The sequence below is a fragment of the Gossypium arboreum genome, chromosome 4 (assembly GCF_025698485.1).
Source record: "Gossypium arboreum isolate Shixiya-1 chromosome 4, ASM2569848v2, whole genome shotgun sequence".
Classification (NCBI taxonomy): domain Eukaryota; kingdom Viridiplantae; phylum Streptophyta; class Magnoliopsida; order Malvales; family Malvaceae; genus Gossypium; species Gossypium arboreum.
In genome coordinates, this window is record NC_069073.1 from 2,537,037 (window position 1) to 2,549,432 (window position 12,396).

At 30.5% G+C, this 12,396-nt stretch overlaps 1 protein-coding gene and 2 long non-coding RNA genes across 3 annotated transcripts; 1 reads left to right on the forward strand and 2 right to left on the reverse strand.

Moving 5' to 3' along the window:
• The first annotated feature begins 2,282 nt into the window (after window positions 1-2,282).
• Window positions 2,283-3,120, forward strand: LOC108459749 (uncharacterized). The gene is made up of 2 exons (XR_001867404.2): window positions 2,283-2,492; window positions 2,654-3,120. It is a non-coding gene; the product is annotated as an uncharacterized LOC108459749 (long non-coding RNA).
• Window positions 3,121-4,604: 1,484 nt separating this feature from the next.
• Window positions 4,605-5,916, reverse strand: LOC128291855 (uncharacterized). The gene is made up of 2 exons (XR_008281792.1): window positions 5,313-5,916; window positions 4,605-5,172 (listed from the first exon to the last, which is right to left on the reverse strand). It is a non-coding gene; the product is annotated as an uncharacterized LOC128291855 (long non-coding RNA).
• Window positions 5,917-7,276: 1,360 nt separating this feature from the next.
• LOC108460022 (sigma factor binding protein 2, chloroplastic-like) lies at window positions 7,277-7,951 on the reverse strand. The gene has a single exon (XM_017759407.2). It carries the CDS (start codon window positions 7,813-7,815, stop codon window positions 7,423-7,425), a length of 393 nt encoding a protein of 130 aa, XP_017614896.1. The 5' UTR covers window positions 7,816-7,951; the 3' UTR covers window positions 7,277-7,422.
• Window positions 7,952-12,396: the final 4,445 nt, after the last annotated feature.

Here is a 12,396-nt window from a genome sequence, read left to right on the forward strand (position 1 = left end):
GACAATTTGGGATTGTCAATAGACACACGAGTGTGTGTGACTGGTGGCTCAACTATTGGAAGAGTGGATGAAACAAAACTAGATGCCCCTGATGACTAATAAGATAAAGAATCACTTCTTTTGGCAAAAGGAAAAACATGTTCCTAAAACTTTACATGTTGTGAAATAAAGACCTGTCCATTAGAGTCCATGCACTTGTACCTATGATGCATGGGGCTATATCCTAAAAAGGTGTAAGGTATACTTTGATGCTTCAATTTGTACCTGTTCAAAGTGTAGATATCAGGAAAAAAAAAGGCTACCAAATACCCATAGAAACTCATAATTTGGAGTATGGTTGTATAGCTTCTCATGAGGGGAACTGTTGCCGAGAACCTTTATAGGAAGCCTGTTAATAAGATACATGTCGAAACCTCTGTTTTTTTAAAAAACGAGATTTTTGAAAAGACGGGAGTCACCACTAACCTTTTTAGGTGTGATTGGACCACCTTATAAAATATTTTGGTCTACGAAATTATGAGAAAACAGGTTCGGGAGTCGGTTACGTACGAGGAAGGATCAGCACCCTCGCAACGCCCAAAGTTGGTACCAAATTGAATGATTTTGCCTTAATGTCAAAAGTTTGAAAGAATTTAGAAATAAGATCTCTTTTAAAACCGTAATAATTTGAGTTAAAAAGAATCAAGATTCCTTTGCTTCAAAAGAATATAAATATCACATCCAGCATGATTGGACACGATATTCTTAAACTTTCGTAACTTAAATCATCTTGTGATTTTCAAAACTTATTTAGAAGGATATTTTAGGCATTTGACAAACGAGAAATCGCAACCTAGCATATTAGGGCACTACTTCTCAAATTCCTAACTACCAAAAAACATTGCCTTATTTTTTAAATTCTTTTTGGATCGAATGAAATATAAAGTTTTTTAAAGTGATGATGCATTTAACATATTACAAAGGATCAATATTAAATAAATTATCCTACATGATACCTACTTTAACATTCCATGCAAATATAATATAAAAAATGATGAATAATGACATAAATTACACAATATACGTTATCATTTTATGCATATATGATCATAGATAACATAAATATACATGCATTATCGTTACATGCAAAATACAACATAGAGCATAATGAATACAACAATATAAATTGCATAATATATATACAATAATATTTCATGCAAATATAATTTAAATCAACATAAATAATTAATTTTTATGCGAATATGTAAAAACAATAACATAAAATAACAAATAATCTATAAAATTTAACCTACTAAAACAATACTAAAAATAAAAAAACAAAAATAAATAAGCAAATTATAAACATATAAAATATAAATAAAAAAATAAAAATAAAGATATTTAAAAATATTTAGAATAATATAAGAATGATAAAGGAGAACTTTTTAAAAAAATGATTAATATATATAAATCATATTATAGGATATAATAACTTAATATATTAAAAATAATGTGCTAAATATTGATATTACGAATATTTATTTAATAATAAAATTTTAAAAAACATATGTAATTAATGACTAATAAAATAATGTATATTTTATAATAAAATAAAAGTAATGTAAGGAATAATATATGGTAAAATATGTAACATATAATAAAAATTATAAACAAAATATATAATGATATAAACAATATGATAGATAATATATAAAATAATATATATATATAGTAAAATGTATGTAATATAATATATAATAATGTATAATAATATAATAAATAATATACAAAGATAAATACTATATATACTTTATATATATATAACTAATGTTTATAAAAACATATAGTATTTAAAAATTAAATTGAATTTATATAAAAAGGAGATTAAAATTTAATTTAATTAAAAATAGGGTTAATTACAAATAAATGAAAAATTTTGGGCCTAATTGAAATTTGCGTTAAATTCAGAGGGACTCACTGGGCAGTTAGCTCTAATCCCAAAAAACGACGTCGTTCCCAGAATAGGCTTTAATAGCCATTAGGACTAGATTGAATTAATCGTGAAAGATTGGGGTTAATTTAAAATAAAAATAAAATGGAATTGTAAATTTAAAAAATGCGGAAGGATCGATCTAGTAATTTGCCCTTTAAACGAAAACACGCGGATCCTATCCCGGTCACGGGTCAACACGCGGATCCTGGGCTCTGAAACGACGTCGTTTTGAAGCTATTTGTTTTAAGTAAAACGACACCGTTTTCATAAGGCTATATAAGCCAAATTTCAACTTTAAAATCATTTCGAAATCTGATTTAAAAAAAAAAACATTTAAAGAAAAAACAAAGAAACCCTCTGAAGGAGGGTTGGGGAGGGGTTCTTGGAGTTCTATTGGGCCTCTGTCCAGAGGTTTGCACTCGCTCACGCGCCACTGTCAACGCCGCTAAGTACGGCGGCCGGAAGCTGGAAAGCTTCCTCTATGCTCTTCGATAATCTGTTGATGTTTCTTTGTTTATATGTGTGTATCAACTGTTTGTATATTCCACTGAAAAAATCCTCCCTTACAAATTAAAAGAAAGGGGTTTTTATAACCCTCGGTTACATTTTTAGGGAAAGAATCTTTTGATTTCTTTCCAAGTTTGCCTCTTTTGCTGCTGTGATTATTTCCTTCTTTTGCAGGTGACGATGAGATATCCGGCGACGATCATATGCTGATGATGCGTATCTGCCGGTGGCGGATTGGCACGCCGATTACGGAGTAAAACGAGGCCGAAGTCACGGCGCTGATGGAAGGCCACTGGAACGGCGCGAGACGAAGAGGCGCGACGATTGGGTGTTTGCGGTGCGAAGTTTCTGGAAACCCTAGGGTTTCCAGATTCGATTTAGGCACTGGGCCTTGCTAGTTTGGGTCTGGTTTGGGTATTTGGGGCTGTTGGGTTTTAGGTATTTGGGCTAAAGGTTTTGGGTGTAACCGGGTATAGGGTTAATAGGCATTCTGGTTTAAACCAATTAGGTTACAAGTGTAGCAAGTTTTGGGCTTTTCAGGCTTTGAGACCTGCTTATTGTAAATGGACTGTAAATGAACTTTTGTTATTTCCTCTATTTTTATTTATTTCATGGGCCCGGGTAAATTTGGGCTGTTACAATACATAGCAATTAGAAATGCATCAGACCAAAATCTAAAAGGTAAAGAAGCTTGTGTGAGTAAAGTGAGGCCAAGTTCCATTATATGTCTATGCTTCCTCTCTACTTTTCCATTTGGAGACAATGAGTGATGAAATTTTAGACAATATTGAATGCCACAATCAGCCAAGTAAGAATAAAGACCTCGAAACTCTCTTTCTGAATCTGTTTGAACCGTAACAATAGAACTATTAAATTGATTTTATACAGGCTTTTAAAATAATTGAAATGCTTAGAAGGCCTTGGACTTTGCTCGGAGTAGTACAACCAATAATTCCTACTGTATACGTCAACAAAACGAGATATAATAAAGAAAACCATTGGAAGATTCATGTGCTGGACCCCAAAGATCAATTTCCACTAACTCAAACGGTTTGTGATACACAGTGTTTGATGAAGAAAAGTTTAATTTGTGAAATTTGCCATTGGCAGGCAACACAAAAAGAAGAACATTATTTATTCTTATGAATACATTTATTACAAGAGGACATGACTACACTCTGGGCACCTTCAGTTGGATGATTGAAACATCAATGCCACAACCAGGATTCGGAAATAAGAGATTGATCTTCAAGATTACTGATGTAAGTATTATAGACTTTTTGAGTGGATGCCAAATGTAAATGAGACTTGCAAGTAGAAACAACTTCATAAGAGCATTCGTCAGTAAGAAATGTGTACAATCATCCATATTTTTCAAGACTTTGAAGAAGAACCTCACCAGTAGCCTCATCCTTAACAAAACAATGAGTGATGGAACTCGCAAAACACCAAATTATATTTAGCAAATCTATTGACATATAATAAATTCTTGGTGATATTAGAAACATGCAACAATTGATCCAAAATAAGCTACCGAGAAGTAGATTTAAAGAAAGGCGAACCAATATGTGAAATATTTAAAGAAACACCGTCACCTATGGTTATCATACTTGACGGAGTAAGGTTAGCGGACGTGAATGTAAGCAATGTCATTGGTCAAATGATGTGTAGCACCGGAGTTAGGAAAACAAGAGGAAACAAATCGTACAATGGCAGTCACTGAATCTGCTTGACCAAGCTTATTAGTAGGTCGATGGTCTTAATTGCATTAATGGACAAATAAGACCCTTATACTTAGCTGCTAGTGGAAGAGATCATAGCATATATATAAGAACAATAAGTTTCAGGGTTAGCAGGTACATACGGACAATAACCCTTAAAAGAAAAGTTTGATTGATTTGTAGGCTCAGAAAAGGCACATGAGTTAACTCCGGCAACTAAAACAAGCCTAAGACTATAGGCTTGAGCTATCACCCCAGCAAAGTTTTGATCAAATAATGGAAGCATCGATCTACAAGATGTCCAAGTTTGCCACATTGCTGGCATTGCAATCGATTGTTGTATTGAACCCATCTTCTACCTGCATAACTACTCGAAGCATGAGGCATGCATTGTTGTACATAGCTAGAACCAGACAAGTAAGGAGTATTATTTGATGAACGATCAAAATTGTTCACAAAAAACTGAGCATCGTTGATTCTTAAAGGAACACGCAAAGAATCTCTTAGCCTTGATCCAACATCCATAAGATCAAAAATCACACTTTTAAGGTTATAAGGTTCCTTACATTAAGTTATAATAGCCACAAACGAATCATACTTAGATGGTAGACCGTTCAAGATTATGGCAATTTGCTCAACTTCAGTTGTGCCATTTTCACAAGCAGCTAGTGTGTCATATACTTCTTTGATTTTTGTGATATAATCACATATCAAGAGATCAACTCTCTTCCTGATATGCAACTGACAATAGAGATTAATGACTTTGGTGGTTGTACTGGTGGAAAAAAAGCTCACTAATGTACTCTAGATGAAATGAGAAGTCTCAGCACCAACCAATTTGGGCAAGATATGAGGACTGATGGTGGATAACAACCAAGAAGCAAAAGCGCAATCCTACTTCTTGTGCCTATGAAAATTGGGATTGAAATTTGCCTTTATTGTGGTGAACACGATGACTCGCGGTGGTGCAACCTAGATCACATCAAGAAAACCTTCCAGGCCTTTAGCATGAATTTACCGTGAATCGTAAACAACACTTGTTGCTTCCATAGAAGAAAATTGTAATCATTAAGACAAACACTGATTTTCTCTTTCGTAAAAGACGAACTGACCTGAGTAACAACTAGAATTGATGGTGGATCCACAAAAATGAGTAATCATAGATCTACCGGCCGAAAAACAATAACTCTGATACCATGTAGAAATGTCAATGATCCGGCGATAGCTGCGAGGACGGTAACCAGAGATAACAGGCAAAACAGAAACAAAATAGAGAAACGAACCAATAACTAGAAAATTGAAAAAAGAAGCTCATTTGTGTATTGAACCAGATCATCCATTAAAATGTGCATAAACTCGATTTTATAAACTAAGCAAAGAGCTTAAGTAACTGATTTAACTGCTTAACTACTTTCTCAACAAATTAACTCCTCCAAACTATTTTCATACTATTCAACAGATGGTATATAAGTTTTATATCATCACTTAATGATGAATTGTTATTTCATTAATGAGAAAAATAAATAATGTCAAACACTTTTTTAATAAATATTTAAAAATTAATTAAACATAATTAAAAATTAATCTTAATTTTCATTTTTTATAGTTTTTTTTCTCCACTACTTTGTGTATTGATAAAGTTTTACAATTCACTAAATTCCAAAATCTCACTATTACTGCAAGACTAAAGTGAAAGGAATGGAAGATCTCACCCACAATCTCAAAGTAATGGTGAGTTGAAGTTGTTTGCTTTAACTTTGACATTCACACCATTCTATTTTTGGAATGGGATAGTTTTTGCTTATCTTAAGATGTGATTGAAGATTTAGAAAATGAGATTAAGAGATGAAAAGTAAAATCACATGTGAATAGTAGAACTTTGTTATTTTTGTGTCTATACATGGGAGGAGAAGAAAAATTATAAAAAAATAATTAGATTAACTTTTAATTATATTTACTTAATTTTTCAGTAACAATTTGTAGTTTAAGTGATGTGTATAAAACTTATGCACTATCGGTGAATCAAATATAATCCCATTAAACTATTACTATAGCCTTACAAATTTATATTTTTTATTGAAGAGAGATCTACTTACACTAATGTAAAATTAAAGTGATTTAACACCCTTACGTAATTTTTTTATACAATTAAAATTTTAACAATCTAACTGTTGAATTTATTAAGATATTTGTACTGTCATGTATGTAAGTTTTTGAATCAATTGGATATTTCTATCATATCGGTCTAAAATATTATCTATATTAATATATATTTAAAGGTTGAAAGTTTTTTACATAAAACAAATAGTTAAAAATATTAATTTATGTCAAACTTGACATGCATGATCTACATGAATGGAGCATGACAATAAATATGACGATTGAATTATTAAAATATTAATCATATAAAAAGTTACGGAAGAGTGTAAAACCACTTTAGTTTTACATCAGTGTAAGTGAATCCCTCCCATTTTTTATTTTACATACTGACTTATTTGCCCCACCAACTTTACAAAAAAAAATTTATTTTAGCTTTCCATTTATTTCTTTATCTCTTTTACCCATTGAACTTACATTATTTGTCAAATCACCATGTAAATAGATGAAAAAAATTAACATTTGTTGACTATGCTGATGTGTTATCTAGTAAGCAATTAACTAATTTTTTAAAAATTAAAAATATTAATTTAAAAAATAATCATAGTTTGCCACTAAATCCTCGGCATAATTGGTAAAGATAGAGGCCTCAAAATTTAAAGGTCTAGATTCTAGATTCAAGTTCCATCATTACAATTATAATGTGAGGTTTCCTTCCATCCACTCCACGTATATGCTTTGTGCTGGTTTTGTTTAGTTCTTAACCCATTTTACATTGTACCATTTGAATTTTACATTGTAATTTGATTGGACATATATTTATACACTTTATGTCGATTTTGTCTATTTCTTAATCCGTTGTGCATTGTACTAACTAGATTTTACATTATAATTTGCTGGAATGTACATTTCAACTTGTCCTATACATATAATTATCGAATGCTGCCACCATTCAATTAATTAAAATAAATGTAAAAAGTTGATCATAAAAGAAACTCTCAAATAAATTAATATGAATGAATAAGTGCATGCCAATATATATGTATTCCATAAATTATAGACTAAGAGCCTATATTATATTAGAATTAAGTACATATATACATATAGATATTTAAAAAAAAAAAATTAAGTTGATCCAAAGCTTCTGAAAGTGTCGAGCTGAGAAGGATCATGAAACAAATTAGATGTAAACATCCCCCAGAAACTCCCCTCATCGTATGATTCAAACATAGATTGGTGATTGGTATTTGCTAAAGGCAATTCAAGAACACGTTCAACCCCCGTTGAATCGGAATAGGCAGGAGAATGATCAGAAACGTTGTCGTCATTGTCCATGAAGCGGACAGCGGCATTAGAGTCTTTCCCGGTGAGTTCTTGCACTAAAGCTCGGAATTGTGAGGCACATGTCTTGACCTTCATGGGACTTGAAATATAAACCACTTTAATATCTTTCTTACAATCTCTCCTCTTAAACTGCTTCTTCTTGTTTTTCATTTGGTGAACGCCTAGTACATCCATCCGGGAAAGAAAGTGTAGTTTCTAGAGAGAAAGTGAACAAGATATGCTGGTTGAACTGCGAAACAATATAAGCACTTTTTAGGGTTTATATAACCATTCAAAAATTGGGGTTTTTTGTGTTGGTGTGAAAGGTGGTTTCCAGGAAGGAGATAAAGATAAAAAGGAAGTTTTGACAAACGAAGGTTACAAGAAAGAAAGGATTGGAAATTTAGTATTAAATTAACATTAAAACACAAGGGTTAGCTAAGCTTTGAAAGGGACAATGGTTTAGCTTTTTTACATCTTCTAAATAAGTTTTTAAATTTCATTTTATGTCTACATAAATTAATTTTCTCCGTATTATGTAATAGGTCTATTAAAAGATAAATGTTAATTGTCACCTCACTTATTTAGATAATAATAAAGTTTAATATTTTAGTTTTTGATTGATTGTAAGTAAAAGAAGAAAAAGATAAAAACACGTGCGCAGACTCTTGTGACTCGGAAAAATTGGAGTTTTGGTTGGAAATTAAGGAAAAAAATCTTAATGTGGTTAACAAGCATTGGTACGGCAAAAGTTTTGGGTTTCGCTTTAGTGTGGCTGCTGTCTCAGCATTGTTTTATCTTAAATTTCCCAAATTTTATCTTCCCTTTTCTAGAACTTCTATGTTTGTCGGCATCTTATCATTTCCTATATTTTCTTTTTATATTATTAGAACTTTGGGTAATTTCTATTTCATTTAAAATTTTGTATACTGAATTTACTTTTACTAATAAATCGTTATTATTGAAAGGATTTTAATTTTAACTAAAATATGATTAGCTTTAAACCGACACTTATTATTAAACCTAAAAATAATAGTAAATTTACTCATTAATAATTAATGGAACAAACAAATTAAAATTTTGAACTTTTTACTCTTTTCTATAATGTATAAAAATTATTTTATTATTTTAATAAAAATTTTAAAAATAATTATAATACAATATAGAGACTTTTACGATGTTTTTACGAGAGTTTAACTCATTAAATTGTGAAAGTGCAATGAACGAGAAATTTAAAATATAATTATAATTGCCTATTTTTTACGAGTGCAATTATATCACAAATAAATTTTGCAATTGTCGCATGAAAATAAAGGATTTGGGGGTGGAACTTGAAATGGGCAACGGAGGATTGGGTAGCAGTTATTTTTTGTATTAAAAAATCATCAATTTTTCATTACGAAAGAGGAAGTTATAAGAGGTCTTGTAGCTTCGAAGGGAGATTGAGAATCCAATCCTCCGAACAAGTCCCATACATGAGTGCTTAGCAATCCAATCACAAGCCCTATTACTTTCCCTAAGAGAAAAAAAAATGAGTAGCTACAATTAGAAGGAATGAGGGAGTTCATCAAATATGAAAGCAACTTTCGAATGAGTGTCCTTATACCTAGCAATGCATCAATGCATGATTTGTTGTCGAATTCAAGGATGGTATTATGTCAATTGTGAAGGCGAATTAGGGTGAGTTTAGATGAGCAGTGTGTCTACCTGCGGTGAGTGTAAAAACAGTGGTGGTGGTGAGATTAAATACTGTAGCGTGAGACAAAATTAAGCTAAACGCACCGCACCGCCGCCCCGAACCCACCCTTAGTCGAGAACCTAGCCTTAAAGAAAAGGCTTAAGTCGTAAGTTCCGATGAAACAACCACTTGTTTGTTGGCTCCCAAAACTATCAAGCCTTGACTGTCTCTAACAATAATAACAATGCTTGCTTTGTGGGATAAGCAATTAAAAGCTACATCGCTGTTGAGTTTGAGTGATCTTATTGGTGGAGGAGTGCAAGAAATTTTGCTATTAGTTGTTGAATTCATGGTTGAGGTCGAAAGGGGAGATATGATTGAGTTTTGTGACGAACCCATGATACCTGACTGAATAAGTCATTGTAAAATAATATTATTTAAATAGAAAACACTCTTTTAATCCAATTAAGAGAGGGGTGGGTGGCATACCCTAGTTAACAAATACTAGAGTTATCACCCTTTCTTGTACATAAGAGGTATTGAGTCTCTCATGTATTGAGTCCAATTATATATACTTCCTGAACCTTTTGACCCAACACTTTATAATATATCCCATCCCAATACTTGTTTCTATTTCCAAAATAAATATTATTTATTAAATTACTAAATTAATTTCTCAATTAAATAATTTTTCAACCCAATTTTAATTTCATTAAAGTCATGACAACTTTACCATAAAAATCTTTGAGAAAATATACTTAATTTCCTTATTCAACAGATTCATAATGACTAATTAATTTAATTTCATTTTAACTTCAATTATTTAATTATAATTAATTAAATAATAATTTAAAACCTTAAATAAATTCTCAAGTCATTTTTGTATTTAGCGAAAACACATTTATTTGTGGATGTGACTCATTTCTTTTACTTCATCATTTCCATTCATTTCTATCCATTTGGTTCTACATGAAATTCATTTTTTGGTTTCTACGAGCTACCGTAGAAACCGATTGGACATGTATAAATAGAATGAACATGGAAATGAAAAGCAAAGAAACCATGAACATGGAAATGAAAAGCAAAGAAACCATTAAAATAAAGCTTAAAAAATATAAAAGTTTGGATTTTTATGCAAGAAAATTTAAAGAACATGAAATTAAAAGAATTCAACAAGAAAATCAAAAGCAATAAACATAAAAGTAACAAACTTTAACTGATTAAAAGTAAAAGAAACTGAAATACATTAAACTAAAGCTAGAAATATCTTACAACCAAGGTAACTATGAACATTAAGAATAAGAAGTTAATGCAGAAAAATAAACTCTAAAACCAAGAAAAAAGAAGGGAAAATTTAAACTTTAGAAAAAGTGCAAAAAAAAAAAACTCAGAAAATCTAGAGAAAACTAAGGCTAAAACTAAGCTAATGTGTGTCTCTATACTCCTCAGCCAAATTTGGTTGTTTTAGGCTTGGTGGATTGGGTAAGTAAAGACTACCTTTTTTGTCCAATTTTATTCCCCTCGCAATGTCAATATCGTGATACTCAGAAGAGACTATCACAACACCTCAAGCGATAAAATGGATATAAAGAATAAAAAGAAAAGTGAATAAAAAAATTGATTAAATGGAGTGAATTTTAAAATAAAGTTGAAATATTTAAAGAAACTTCTATAAGTCAAGTTATAGACCATTTAGCAATTTCTTTAATCCATATGTAATGGGGAACGGTATACATTATCTGTCTTAGTTTATACTATTGAATCAAACTTCAATGACAAACAAATTATTTTATTTTTCTAATATCGTATAGTCTTACGTTAAAACATGTAGTAAAGTAGATTTATATATATATATATATATATATATATATATATATATATATATATATCTTTTGAGTTGATTGTAATATCATCAATGACGTAACCTAATGTAATAATAATTAATGTTGTTACTAATGTAAGTGCTAAAAATCATTTATATTAAATTCTATGTGATAGTCTAAGTTCAAGTCACTTGATTTGTGTTTGTTGTTTGTATTTTGTATTAGTATTGTAATTCAAAAAAATATTTATATTTTATTTAAGAATTAAAAGGATTATAGATAATGTTAATTATTGTATCAAAACAATAATAAAAATTATGAATATGACTTTTGGTGATTAATGATTATTATTTGCTAATTAAAGATAAAATAAAGTTATAGGAAAGGAAGTGAGTTAAGGAAATTACGTAGACATGCTTCTAGATTTTGGTGGCCATTGATTTTGAATGGAAAAAACAACCGACGTTCTTGTCGTGATGTAAAAGACTAATTATATCCATTTTTGTGCCATTCACAATGAAGCAATGTCAATTTTTTAAAAATAAATGTTTTGTTCAATCATCGTATTTGGATTTACTATATCTCAAACAATAGAACATGTTTTGTGGGTTTATAAATTGAGTCAATAACTATTAAAAGCCAATATTTATTCTTCCAACCTAGAAGTAACTCTAATATACTTTCATTTTGCTTCTGGTTTAAGGAAGGTTAAAGCACATTTGATTCACGAAATCAAAAAGATAATTGGTGGTAATACTATATTTCGAAATCACTTTCTTATGTCAAAATTTGACAATACACTCAAACCACCTATTTTTTTAGGTAATTTTATATTACCTTAATAATATATCATCTATGATAATTTTACTCCATTTGTAATCATTTTAGTACATTTTTGTTAAACCAAAAAGGAAAAAATAATAGGCTGTAATGAATCAAACTCACTAATTTCTCTCAACTAATATTATTTTCCCTCGGCTTGAACTAGTTTAGCAATTCCATCGGTTTCTCCATTATTTTCTCTCGGAATGTGTTGAATGTCCTAATGTCTAATTTTAGACAAAAGTTGGTGAATTCTCCTTATCAAAGTTGATCTTGAATAACTTGAACTGTCTCCATGCTATCAGTTTGGATTATCACAAAATCATAGCTCCTTTTCAAAAGAAGCATTAATCCATTTAAGGTGCTCCATAACTTAGCCTCCATAACAGAAAAAAAAAATCCCAAATACCTATTGTACACTAGGATCCATCTTTCTTTTTGATCCCGCAGCAT

What these genes read in the sequence shown, in the direction of transcription:
- LOC108460022 (XM_017759407.2), bottom strand. Translation starts at nt 7,815, where the DNA reads ATGGATGTACTAGGCGTTCACCAAATGAAAAACAAGAAGAAGCAGTTT.